At 38.2% G+C, this 11,876-nt stretch overlaps 1 protein-coding gene across 1 annotated transcript; it reads right to left on the bottom strand.

Annotated features, from left to right (window-relative positions):
• Positions 1-2,361: 2,361 nt before the first annotated feature.
• LOC127093768 (SUMO-activating enzyme subunit 2-like) lies at positions 2,362-2,970 on the bottom strand. The gene has a single exon (XM_051032673.1). It carries the CDS (start codon positions 2,968-2,970, stop codon positions 2,362-2,364), a length of 609 nt encoding a protein of 202 aa, XP_050888630.1.
• Between the last annotated feature and the right edge of the window lie 8,906 nt (positions 2,971-11,876).

Below are 11,876 nucleotides of genomic sequence, written 5' to 3'. Positions count from 1 at the left end.
GGAGAGTCATCATCCTCAATCTCCCTCAATCTCACTCTCAGCGAATCTCTCTTTCGCTCTCAACCTCACATTTCTCTCACCAAAACCCTCTCTCTCGATCGCGTCCTCAACCTCTCGTCTCTCTTACGTCCTCAACCTCAATCATCGTCTCTCAAGCTAAACGCGAAAAGACAAATAAGCCATGGTTCCCAAGAGAAAGTTGAACAGGACGGCTCACCTTCGGCGGTGACGGCGAGCTTGACCTTCCTCTCTTTGCTAAGTTCTTCCTACGGTCGATTGAAATTAGGTTCTTTCTGGTATTTAGCCTTCTGTTGTTTTTGAGTTAAGGTTTCATGGCCGTCGATTTTAGGTTTTTTGTTTATGGTCGCCTCCTCCCCTTTTCTGATTCTCTCCCTCTCTATTTATGTCCTGCAGGTTTAGGGTTTGGGATTGGCTTCTGCATCAAAGCAAGTGTCTCTGCAAACTCTTTTTGATGTGCTCAGTTGGGATTGGCCTTTTTGATGCTAGATCCGAAAATGGTACTCTGAACTCATGCTTTCTTCTTCGTTTTGTCTTAATGCCAATTTGGGAATTTTGAATTTTTACAGCCTTGCTAATCACCTTGTTTTTTACTGCAGTGAAGATTGGTTAAAATTTCAGTTGTCACAGGGATATTTGATCGTGAACACGGTATCCACGTTCTCCACTTTCTTCAATTATGCAGGGTAACTTCAATTTCTGTTTTTTCTCTAGAACATGCTCCAAAATTTTCTCTTGCGAGTTTGAAGGTTGCATCTGAAAAGTCATTTGATTTGAAGCACAACTGAACCATGCATCTCAAGCAGAACCAACATGCCAGGGAAGATTCTTGACAATGAATGAATGATCTTATTCTTGCTCTTCTTCCTTTCCGAGTACTGATTCTTGTTGATCTAGTTTTGATAATGACCATTATGATTTGGTTTAATTTTGTAGGGCCACCGTTGTGTTCGTTGTAGTGACCAAGCCTGTCGGAATGCATCAAGACCTTTATCTTTGACCATTATCAAACACAAGAATCTATCCAAACCAGAGGATACAAATAGGAGCAAACATGAGTTGATTCTGTCATGAACAAGAGTTAACGTGTATCCTGTAAGGTCAAACAATTACTTGACGAGAGGAGACTTGAACAGCCAGCCGTAGCCAAAATCAGCTTGTTACAATCTCCATCCAAGTACGGCTCCACTTAAGAGTTCAGGCTCAGCATTGTGTGGAAGGAATATTGACAGATTACCCAAGTTGGGAAAACCTTGAAGTCTCAATCCATTCTCATTTGCCGAATGAAGTAGACATGTAAAGCACAAATGAGGAGATATGTCACTGATGTTTGCAGCGGCATTGCATTGGTGAGCTGTTTTGAATCCAACTTTACTTGCCTTCTTGGTTTTAATTCTGTGTTTTGATTTCGGCTTTGATTATCACAAGGCTGCAACTGTGTTTGTTACAGTTTTGCAGGAGGACATGTGGAGATTTCCCCAGGTCGTCAACAAAACATGGATTAGCACTAGCCAGCCAAACTTGTACGTGCCAAAACTCAGATATGAACATCCATTACTGCTGTGGATTTTGGGATCGTTTCAATTATGCCTTAATTATCCGTGTGTTACTCAATGTTGTAGGTTTTGTTCGGGCATAATCGACATGACACTGTTAATTCAGTATTCAACTTCACCACAGTAACTTCACCATATTGGATTTGATTTGTCGGAATAGCCTTGGTGAATCGGATTTTGAATTGAGTTTAGGCTTCTGTTCTGGTAAACACAGTGGAGTTCACGAATTCGGTCCTTAAATATGGTTTCCTGTGAATTCCATCAAGTATCCAATCAATGCCATAACCTGTACTTTCTGTAGCATCACCTGGAATGCTAGTCTGCTGCCTGTTGTTTTTGTGTGTTGTTTTTTTTTTGTTATGATATTTAACAGTTGCTGTTGGTGCCTTATTATGACATTATTGCCTTTTGAATTGGTAGGTTCGTCTTGTCACAATTTCGGCATTAAAATGATGTTCTCTTTTGCTTCTAGGCTCAAAAGCGGGGGTTTGACAGACTTGAAGCCAGAGTAACAAAAATCCTGTCGTGTAGTTCACACCATGCCGGCATTTACTTACGGTAGCTTCTTTTTTGCTCATGCCATCTCAGTGCATCGAAACTTGGTAAATTTATGCATAACTTGTTGTGTTTGATGTTGTCTGCTGATAAGGATTGTTGGTGTTTTTTTTTGTATAGATCAGTGGTAACCTGTAAAATAAGTAGCTGCATAGCAATATGATTCTTTGTTCTTGAGATAACATATGCGTCCGTTTGCAGATTGTCATCATCATACTCATCATTTGTCAAATCATGGTGACGAGCCATCAATACTGCTCTTCTTATTGCATACAAGTCCTCCATCAGTAAGTCTGACTGCACAGAAACGAAGAAATGCAATTGCATTAAGGCTCACATCACTATTGAACCGTCCATTTGTAAATGTCAAAAGGCATCCAGCACAATCAGTGAAGGTCGTTGTTTCTGCGGTTGTTGTCCATCCTGAGAGAACCATTCCATCAGGTTCTTTCTCTTCATCAAATTCCTCTCTGTGTTTTATATTGATATCACATTTCAATTTCTGTTGAAAATCCTCCACTATAAGCATTGTACCACCAGTTACAGGAGAAGGAAAATCAGCTAGGACCTTTTCAAGATTGGCATCATAAATTGCAACCATGTCGTCCTCAATATCACCGGCCTCATAGAGAAGGTTTGAAGCATTCATAATAAGTGGAAGGTTCATCCTAAGCTTAGCCTTGATGATCTTTTCAACAACGTCCTTCAACTTTGAGCGGTTTGTATTTATTTCAAGCAATACCGGACTCTCAGAGCAAACATAACATGATTTGTTTGGTTCAAACGGCTCCACTGGCATAAGCAGCAGGTTTCTTGATGGGCATTCCAGGTAATATGTCATTCTTCATCTGATGCTTCTGCAGTATATACTTCTGCTTTCGGTATCCACCGTGGCTGCAGCATCAGAGCCTAAGGCATGTGCTTCTGACTGCAAATGCTTGCATATAATTCCCCAATAAAGAGCAGCCTCTGCTTAGTGTTTGTCGGTCACGTTTTATGTTGCAGATTTTGTGACCACGACATGTTCTTGTGGCAAAATTGTTGTAGCTTTAAGATGCACGGCACGTTGTGATGCAGGTTCTGGTTTTTGATTTTATGCAGAATTCACTTGTGTTTGGGAAGCATTTGAGTAGCATTTTTACTGTTCATTTTGTTGCAGCTATTCATTTGTCGTCGGCTTGCGCCGCTTTGTGTGTGGCTTGTGGCTTATGGCAGCTGGCGCTTTAGAAGTCGTTGCTTTGCTTAGCAGCTGTGTGAAGTTGTTTTTATTTTCCAATTCTGCAACTGTTTCCATTGGCTTGGATGTAGCTCATGTTTGTCATGGATAATGGTGTGTGTTTGTAAAATGTGACAAGAATGGTGAGACCTTGGTTTATGAAAATTGGGTGTTTGGTTATAAAATGGATATGGATGTGATGCATTGTTATGCTTGAATGTTAAATGAAAATGTATGTATGAAAATGAGTTTGGAAATGTTTGAAAGTTAAATATTATTGAATGTTATGAAATGAGTGTATGTACTATTTTGATTTGAAATGCACTATGGATGGAAAATGGATCATGTTTGGTTATAAAATGGATATGGATTTTTAGGAATAATCCAAAACTAATCTAAATGTCAATTAAAAAAAATCAAAACAAACAATAAAAACCAATTAAAATCAAATTAATCTATAATTTGTTAAAACTACTTTGATGTCAAATTCCAACATTTATTTGGAAATTAAAAATCAATTAGAACTTGAATCATTAGTAAAACACAATTAAGATTAATTTGAAATTCGGAATTTGACTTAATTTGAAATTAAAATCAATTTAAAAATTAAAAAGTCAAATAGTTAGAATCCATTTTATAATCAAACAACACCATGATCAAAAACTAGATAATGACCAATGTTTATCAAAAAAAAATATGGATTTGGGAATGGATGGTTGCCTTTGGTCATGAATGTATGCAAATGAACTTTAGGCCAAGTGCCAAATAAAAATGAAAAAAATTCAGGACCAAAATCGGGGTATGACAGTTGCCCCTATTTAAGCGTCTTCAATTAGAGAATATGAAGCAGGACATTCTTTATATGATCATAGTGGGAGATGGTTAAATACTAAGAAGACCCGGATTTTGATCCTGAATTCCTATGACATGATGTGATATGATATGATATGATATGATATGATATGATATGATATGATATGATATGATATGATATGATATGATATGATATGCATGAGTGCAGGATTCTCTTTTTTTGTGATTTTTATCTGCTAGGGATATGGTGGACCCTTGACAGGAGATGCTACTAGGCAGACCAATCTGTGGGGAATGCTGGTGGTCCACAGGGAGACAGACAAATGGTAAAAAACAAACTCACTGGGAAAGACAAATCCTGCTGGAGAATCAGACATACACTGGAGAGTACTCAAAGTGAAATTTGATAAACGATGCTTAGAATACAAGGGATTTCGGTAGTAAGTTCACATATGACTTACTAAACCCGAATAAAGGAAAAGATGCTACAACAGGTTCATATATGACCTGACAACACTGGGGAATATCAAGAAGTTATGACAGCAGGTTCAGGTATGACCTAACAAACTTAGAAAAATTCAAGAAGAGTGTATCAACAGGTTCATATATGATCTGGTAATACTGGAATGAAAGCTCATCAGCAGGTTCATATATGACTTGACAACACTGAAACAATCATAGAGAAAGACTCTTCAGAACAGGTTCATATCTGACCTGACACTGGAATAAGGGTTCAACAACAGGTTCATATATGACCTGAATGGTATTGAACAAACAGAGAAAAAAATATTCAGAACAGGTTTATATATGACCTGACACCGGAATAAAGCTCAACAACAGGTTCATATATGACCTGAATAGTATTGAACAAAAGGGAAAAAACTTCAGAACAGGTTCATATATGACCTGACACCGGAATAAAAGCTCAACAACAGGTTCATATATGACCTGAATAGTATTGAACAACAGGTTCATGTATGACCTGACAATGGATCAAAGTTCAATAACAGGTTCATATATGACCTGAATAACACTGAACAACAGGTTCATGTATGACCTGACAATGGATCAAAGTTCAATAACAGGTTCATATATGACCTGAATAGCACTGAACAACAGGTTCATGTATGACCTGACAATGGAATAAAGGCTCAACAACAGGTTCATATATGACCTGAATGGTATTGAACAAAAATTGGATTTGAAAATGACTGCGAAAACCGGATGTTGGTTTAAGGGCACCAAATACAAACTGGAATCAAAGGTCAAAGGATCTAGGATCGACAACAAGACCTAGGTCAATGCAAAATGAGCACGAAGTACATTCCGGCTATGCATGATTTGAATTTCCTTTTATGCATGATATATGAATGATCATGATTATGAGAATGCTGACACTAGGCAGACTGCAATGCAAAATGAGCACGAAGTACATTCCGGCTATGCATGATTTGAATTTCCTTTTATGCATGATATATGAATGATCATGATTATGAGAATGCTGACACTAGGCAGACTGGGAGTTTGTAAAGGCTTTTTATGGAAGCTCATGATTCCTCAACCCCGAGAACTCAACCAAATATTTTATGATAGATGTTGTCAAAGGAGGATTCTATCCAGTTTGATAGCCACAGCTTAGCCAATGGATCCTTTTGGAGGATTAATGAATCGTGCTAGCATAATTTTCGGGCACTCGTCTTAAACTCAATAGTTGTTGACGTATGGCAGAATTTGTTTGAGCAGTTTGAAAGCACGAAGAAAGAGGTTTTGCCCCTCTGTGGCTCATCTTGCCCCAGTTTGTTGGGTCTTTGGAAATGTTCACCTTGAAAGTGGGTTTGGAAACAACTTTCCATGAGACTACCTCGAGAGGGCTTGCCCCAAGTGTTTGAAACTTGCAATGGTCCGAACTTGACTAACCAAATGCTGGAATGGTAGACTCTTGATTGATTGTCCTTTGGATAGCTGGACTCATTGAGCTCTGAGGTGGCTTGCCCCGGTCTAAGTCTTGAAGCAAATTACTCTTGGCGAGATGACCCTTAGGGTGATTAGCTCGAATTAACTGATGCTCAAAGTGATCTGCCCCTGACTAGACTTCTTTCACTTCATCAAGTTCCTCAACTGTATTTGGAATTTCTTTGATGCTAAGTGTTGACTCGCAAATAAGATTGTTCATTCAAAAATGGTAATTTTAATTCCATGCTTATGCAAAAATTTGAAATCAAAGTTTATTGATATGAATGGGTGAAATACAGTGAATGAGTCATTGATAAGAACACAATGGTGATCAAGTCATTCACAGTATGCAAATTGGTGCCATCAAATGATTAACAAAAATCGTTTGGAGTCAAGTTAACACAACCTTGTTATGGTATGCTTTCAAAATAAACCATGTCTCAATTAGGTCTTTTAAGGGTTGTAACGTGGTCTGGTTCACGGTTTTTTGAAACAAAAGGATATAAGGCCCAAAATTTATTTTTACCCACCCCTTCTTCTTGATGATCTCCAGTTCCTATGTTCAGTTAATTCAATACACGCATTCGACTTCCAAGAGGGTTCGAAGGTGTGATGAGGGTTCAAGACGAATTTTCTTGAAATGGCAGTCACCTTATTTTGTTTTTGTCGAGGATTTAATGACCTCTTTTGATTGTTTTTCCTTATCCTTGATTTTTCCTGGACCGCTTCTTTGAAGCTTTCGGTCCATCGGGATGCCCTAACTTTTGCCTAAGTCATTTTATGGTATTTGACTTAGCGGGCCTTTTTTATTCTTTAAAGGTATTGACTGCCACATTATTGGTGGATAAGGATCAACCAACACTAATTTTAGCTTTTCTTATCTTCTTCGACACTTCAACATGTGCGCGAAGGATAACATGTGGTTGAACCTAATTGGAGGGTGTACATATGGACGATTTTTTTTGAAAGATCGAATGCACGATCAAACTATCTGAACATAACTACCCTGCCCCAGGTTAAGATTAAGGGTTTTAGATCCAAAATAAACACCAACTTCTAGGCTCAAAGTGGTTGTCTAGGGATCAACTCCTTATCACTCCAGTGTTTGGGGATTTGAAACAATGCCTTACATCCTTGCCAAAGTTTTACTCAAAAGCATACCACAACAATTTCAGGTGTTTCGTTTTCATCATCCTCCTTCCAATCTTTGTTAACACAATGTTTTGATAAACAAAAGGGAATGAGAGGAGTTTTTTTTTGTTTTTTTTAACATAAATGAAAAACGAGTGAATACGAATGGATTAATTCAAAAGATGCATAAACGTTTCATTAATCTTACCAATTCAAAGAAAACAACAATGCTTAAAAGCAATTAACAATCAACATGCAAGGAAACTACAAAGAAATGCTGAGACAGCCAAATGATTGCCAACTTTAGGGAATTGACTTCTTCAAACTTGAAGGTTGGGATCAACAAGCTTTTTGACATTGACATGATGATCTTCAAATTCTTTTCCTTCAATCTCATCGTTGAACGCAACCCTCCTGGATCCACTACTCACTTCTCCTTTTCTTTCATTGGTATGGGTCGTGACATTGGAAATCCAAGGCGGTATCTCAATGCTCTTACCAGGAAATAATGATAGTTCATTAGCCACATCCTTGACATCTTCCTTGTGGTACAAAACCTTGAGGGGTCTCAAGCGTCCTTTCCCTTTCTCATTACCTGGCCCAGAAATCAAGGTATATGTAACTGAGCCCTCCTCCTTGAGTGTTGATGACCTTATGTCAATCAATCCTTGCAGCTTGAGCTTAAAACTCTTGCATTCCTCGATGGAGTGCCCCATTGTTCCAGTATGGTATCTGCACTTGATCTTCGGGTGATCTTCTTCAAAAACTAAGCTCTTTTTGTTAATCAGTCCTCGTACCAAGGCTTTTAGCGCTAAGCAAGAATCTAGGTCATGTCCCAATGCCCCTTTATGGAATTCACATGTTGCATTTGGATTGTACCATGGCAGGTATGGTGACACAGGTGTGAGAGCTCGAGGGGTCACCAAAGCATTTTGGATCAGTTGCGGGTAGAGCTTGCTATATGGCACCGGAATCGAGTCATTGTGATCCTTGTTCCTCTTGTTCTGATTCTGATTTTTGTTCTGAACCTGGCTTTGGTGACTTTGAGGAGCAATAGCCAGAGGATGTTGATGATGACGTCTTGAGGGAGGTCCATATACTGGTAAATGAGGAGTTACCTCATAGAATTTCCCTTGACTTGAGGTAACACCAGATGGATGTGGGGTATTAGCTCTCTTTGTTGCAGCAGTGTATATTGGGTGACCCTCTTTCCTCAACAAGACTTGCAGGGTTTCCAAGACCCATCTCATTTGGCTCTTCAAAAGATTAAGTTCCTCCTTTAATACTTCTTGACTTTTCCTTAGCTCGTCCATCATATCTTGAGACATGGTTCTTTGTTCTAAACGCGTGTTAGGAATCACTTTGCTGATCATGGACAAAGGATGAATGAGTTTTTTTTTTGTATTTCGTCTGGAAAATGACATGCGTTATGATGAGATGCGGATGCAATGAAATGTGAATGAATGCAATGCAAGCCATGCATATTTGTGTTTTTTTTTAATACACGGGTTCAAAAGTCCGAGGTACTGATAAATTTGATTGCTTTTCCAAAACGGGGTTCTCACCGGGTATGATCTAGGGCTTTGTTACAAAGGATCCCCAGAGTCATTGATTCACAAGAATGTTTGACGCTTACGGGAAATACTTTCCGATCGTCAACTCCATCAAGGGATTCTATTCTGGGTGAGGTTCTCGTACCGACTCTTACGAAGTATTCACCTCGGGAGTCCGCACTACGCAACCATCGACTCGGTTCTAGACAGCGTACTCAGCGTCATGGATTCAAAAGACTGTTTGACGCTTACGGAAAATACTTTCCGGTCATCAACTACATCTAGGGAATCTATTCTGAGCGAGGTTCTCGTATCGATTCTTACGAAGTATTCACCTCGGGAATCCATACTACGCAACCATCATTTCTAGTTGGCCAAAGGTTCAATGTTCTAAAAGGTTCTTAGAGTCATGGACCCCTTTGAAACATCGAAGCTTACGAGGTATACACCTCGGGCGACAATATTTGCAAAAGGATCTACTCTAAGTGAGGTTCTCGTACCGACTCTTACGAAGTATCCACCTCGGGAGTCCGTACTACTCAACCATCGTCCTATCTTATGTTTTTTTTCACTCTAGACTTGGGTGTAGAGTCTTCCCCCCTTGGTTTGCAATCAAAATCCAAGTACCCAACATGGTGGAACCAATATACAACAAATATCAATATAACAATAAAGATATTAAAAAGCAACAAATAAGGGAAAAACCACAAAATTAAACAAACAAAGGCACACAAACGTCCTAACTAGGCTTGACTCACTTAGGGATTGGATTCCCCAGCAGAGTCGCCATCTGTCGCACCTCGAAAAATGGGGATACGACTTCAAAGCGAAGCGCGATCGCACGCTCGCAATGATGGACTGAACAAAGTCTCCACCGAATTTTAGTTATTCCCAAAAATGGGAAAGGGAAAATATCGATAAAACCCCTAAAAGAAAGGATAAGATATGGTCATCGCAACCAATATCAGGGTTCGGGAGTCGATTACGCAAGGGGAAGGTATTAGCACCCCTCACGTCCGTTGTACTCAACGGGAACCATTAGGTTAGTTGTGTGCGTTAGTGTTAGTTGAAATATTAGGCTTTTCAAATTGTTAGGTGGGAAAGAAAGAAAGGATGAGAAGAGAATGTTTTTGGATTTTTGACGAAGGACTAAACCTAAGTTTTTTATTAGTGGGCCTGACAAGATTTACAAATCCTGCTCCTACGTATCTCAAAAGAGAAATCAAGGCTTACGTAGTTCTGGGTAGAAAAATGTTTGTTTGTTGATCGATTTTAGCGAAAGCTATATTGTATTAATCGATGAAAACATTGTTTTATCCAAAACAGATGAGGAGTGGACGCATACCACACATCGAACGGATTTATAAATCTACATTCGGAAAAGCGTCACTTATCTCGCCTCAACAATCGTGGCTGAAACATTGTTTTGTATCACTTAAGACACTATATCTTCCATTTAAAAAAGGTTTTTTGATTAATCGCACGGCGGCGAGAAAAGAGTTTGATTGGTTGGATTTATTTTGAGTGATGGCGAGAACTTGGATGAGCGAGATATACATCTCGAATCCTAATCTCAGGAGTGCGTGGTATACACCACGTTCCATTTCCATCTTATTTGCAAAAAATGTTTAATAAGAATCAAGTGTTTTGAATTTGATTGAGAAAGGGTTTGAAGAAACCGCATTGACAATTTTAGACGATGGCGAGAGTTAAGATTGGCGAGGCATACGTCCCGAATCTTAATCTCAGGAGTGCACGGTATACACCATGTTCCATTTCCACCTTTATTGAAAAAGTGTTAAATAAGAATTAGGTATTTTGAGTTTTGTTGTGAAAAATGACTTGACACGAGATCAAGTATTGATGGACGTTTAAGAGAAATTTGAATGAGTGTTTGAGAGAAAACAAAGTGGATAAATTTGGATGATGGCGAGAGTTAGGATTGGCGAGATATACATCTCGAATCCTAGTCTCAGGAGTGTGCGGTATACACCACGTTCCATTTCCATCTTATTGAAAAGGTCTTAACTATAAATTAATATTTTTTTGAGTTTTTATTAGAAAAAATGGCTTGACATTGAAATCAAGCGTTTGATGAAAGTTTGAATGAAATGGAATAGAATAGGAGGGAGAAAGGAATTGGTTTGTTTATTGAGAAAATACTCGACGTTGGATCGAGTCATATTTTTGTATTTTTTGGAAATGGTTGATTTTATTCTTATGTTAGTATCTAACTAAACAGTCAAACAAATAAAGAAATAAAACAGTACAAAATTATTACACATTGGGGGAGCGGGGTACATTTTGTCAAATGGGGATTCAAAATCATGAAATAACTAAATCGGGCCCAAACAACAAATAATGCAATGTATGAGTGTAAGTGCAAGAGAACCGGCTCATTGTAAGAAAGCCCAAGAGTAAGCTATGTGAGGTTGATGGCGATGCTTAAAAGCAATCGACTTACAAGGGTATGGAAATGGGCTCGACATTGAATCGAGAAAAGTGTGATTTTAATAGTTTAAAGCGGTTTTGAATGGATGATGAAATTAAAGGAAACCAAACTTGTGTTATTAAACAATAATGAAACTATGAGTATAGGAGAAATTATAATAAAACATAAACATAAAAAAAAATGAATGCTAAAAGAAATAAAATGCTATATATGGGTATCAAACCCACTCCACTAAAGATCATGAAACTACCCTCTCTCCACTAGGCCATTTATGATTAGTTATTACCTTAATGCTAATTTGGATAAGTAAACCAAGATAGATTAAAAATTAGAATTAAAATAAAACTAATATAAAAAAGTCTGTTGGACTACCAAAGAAAAAAAATGAAATTAAACCCAGCCGCCTGGCTGTTGGGTTCTAGAGACTAAAGGATGGGGAATACCAAAATAATATACTAATATACACTACTAAATGAAAACATTTATTAAATAAACCCTAAGAAGTTTAAACGTAACTTCTTTAATATTTTAAATGTTTGTTCTACTAACAAATAAAAAGGAAACAAATAAAAGGAAACAAAAAAAAAGAAAGTGAAAAACACTGTAATCACAAACCCAGGAGAGTCATC

This window comes from Lathyrus oleraceus, chromosome 1 (genome assembly GCF_024323335.1).
Source record: "Lathyrus oleraceus cultivar Zhongwan6 chromosome 1, CAAS_Psat_ZW6_1.0, whole genome shotgun sequence".
NCBI classification, from domain to species: Eukaryota; Viridiplantae; Streptophyta; class Magnoliopsida; order Fabales; family Fabaceae; genus Lathyrus; species Lathyrus oleraceus.
The sequence above is the reverse complement of the archived record's forward strand: the minus strand, read 5'-3'. Positions and strand labels throughout refer to the sequence as shown.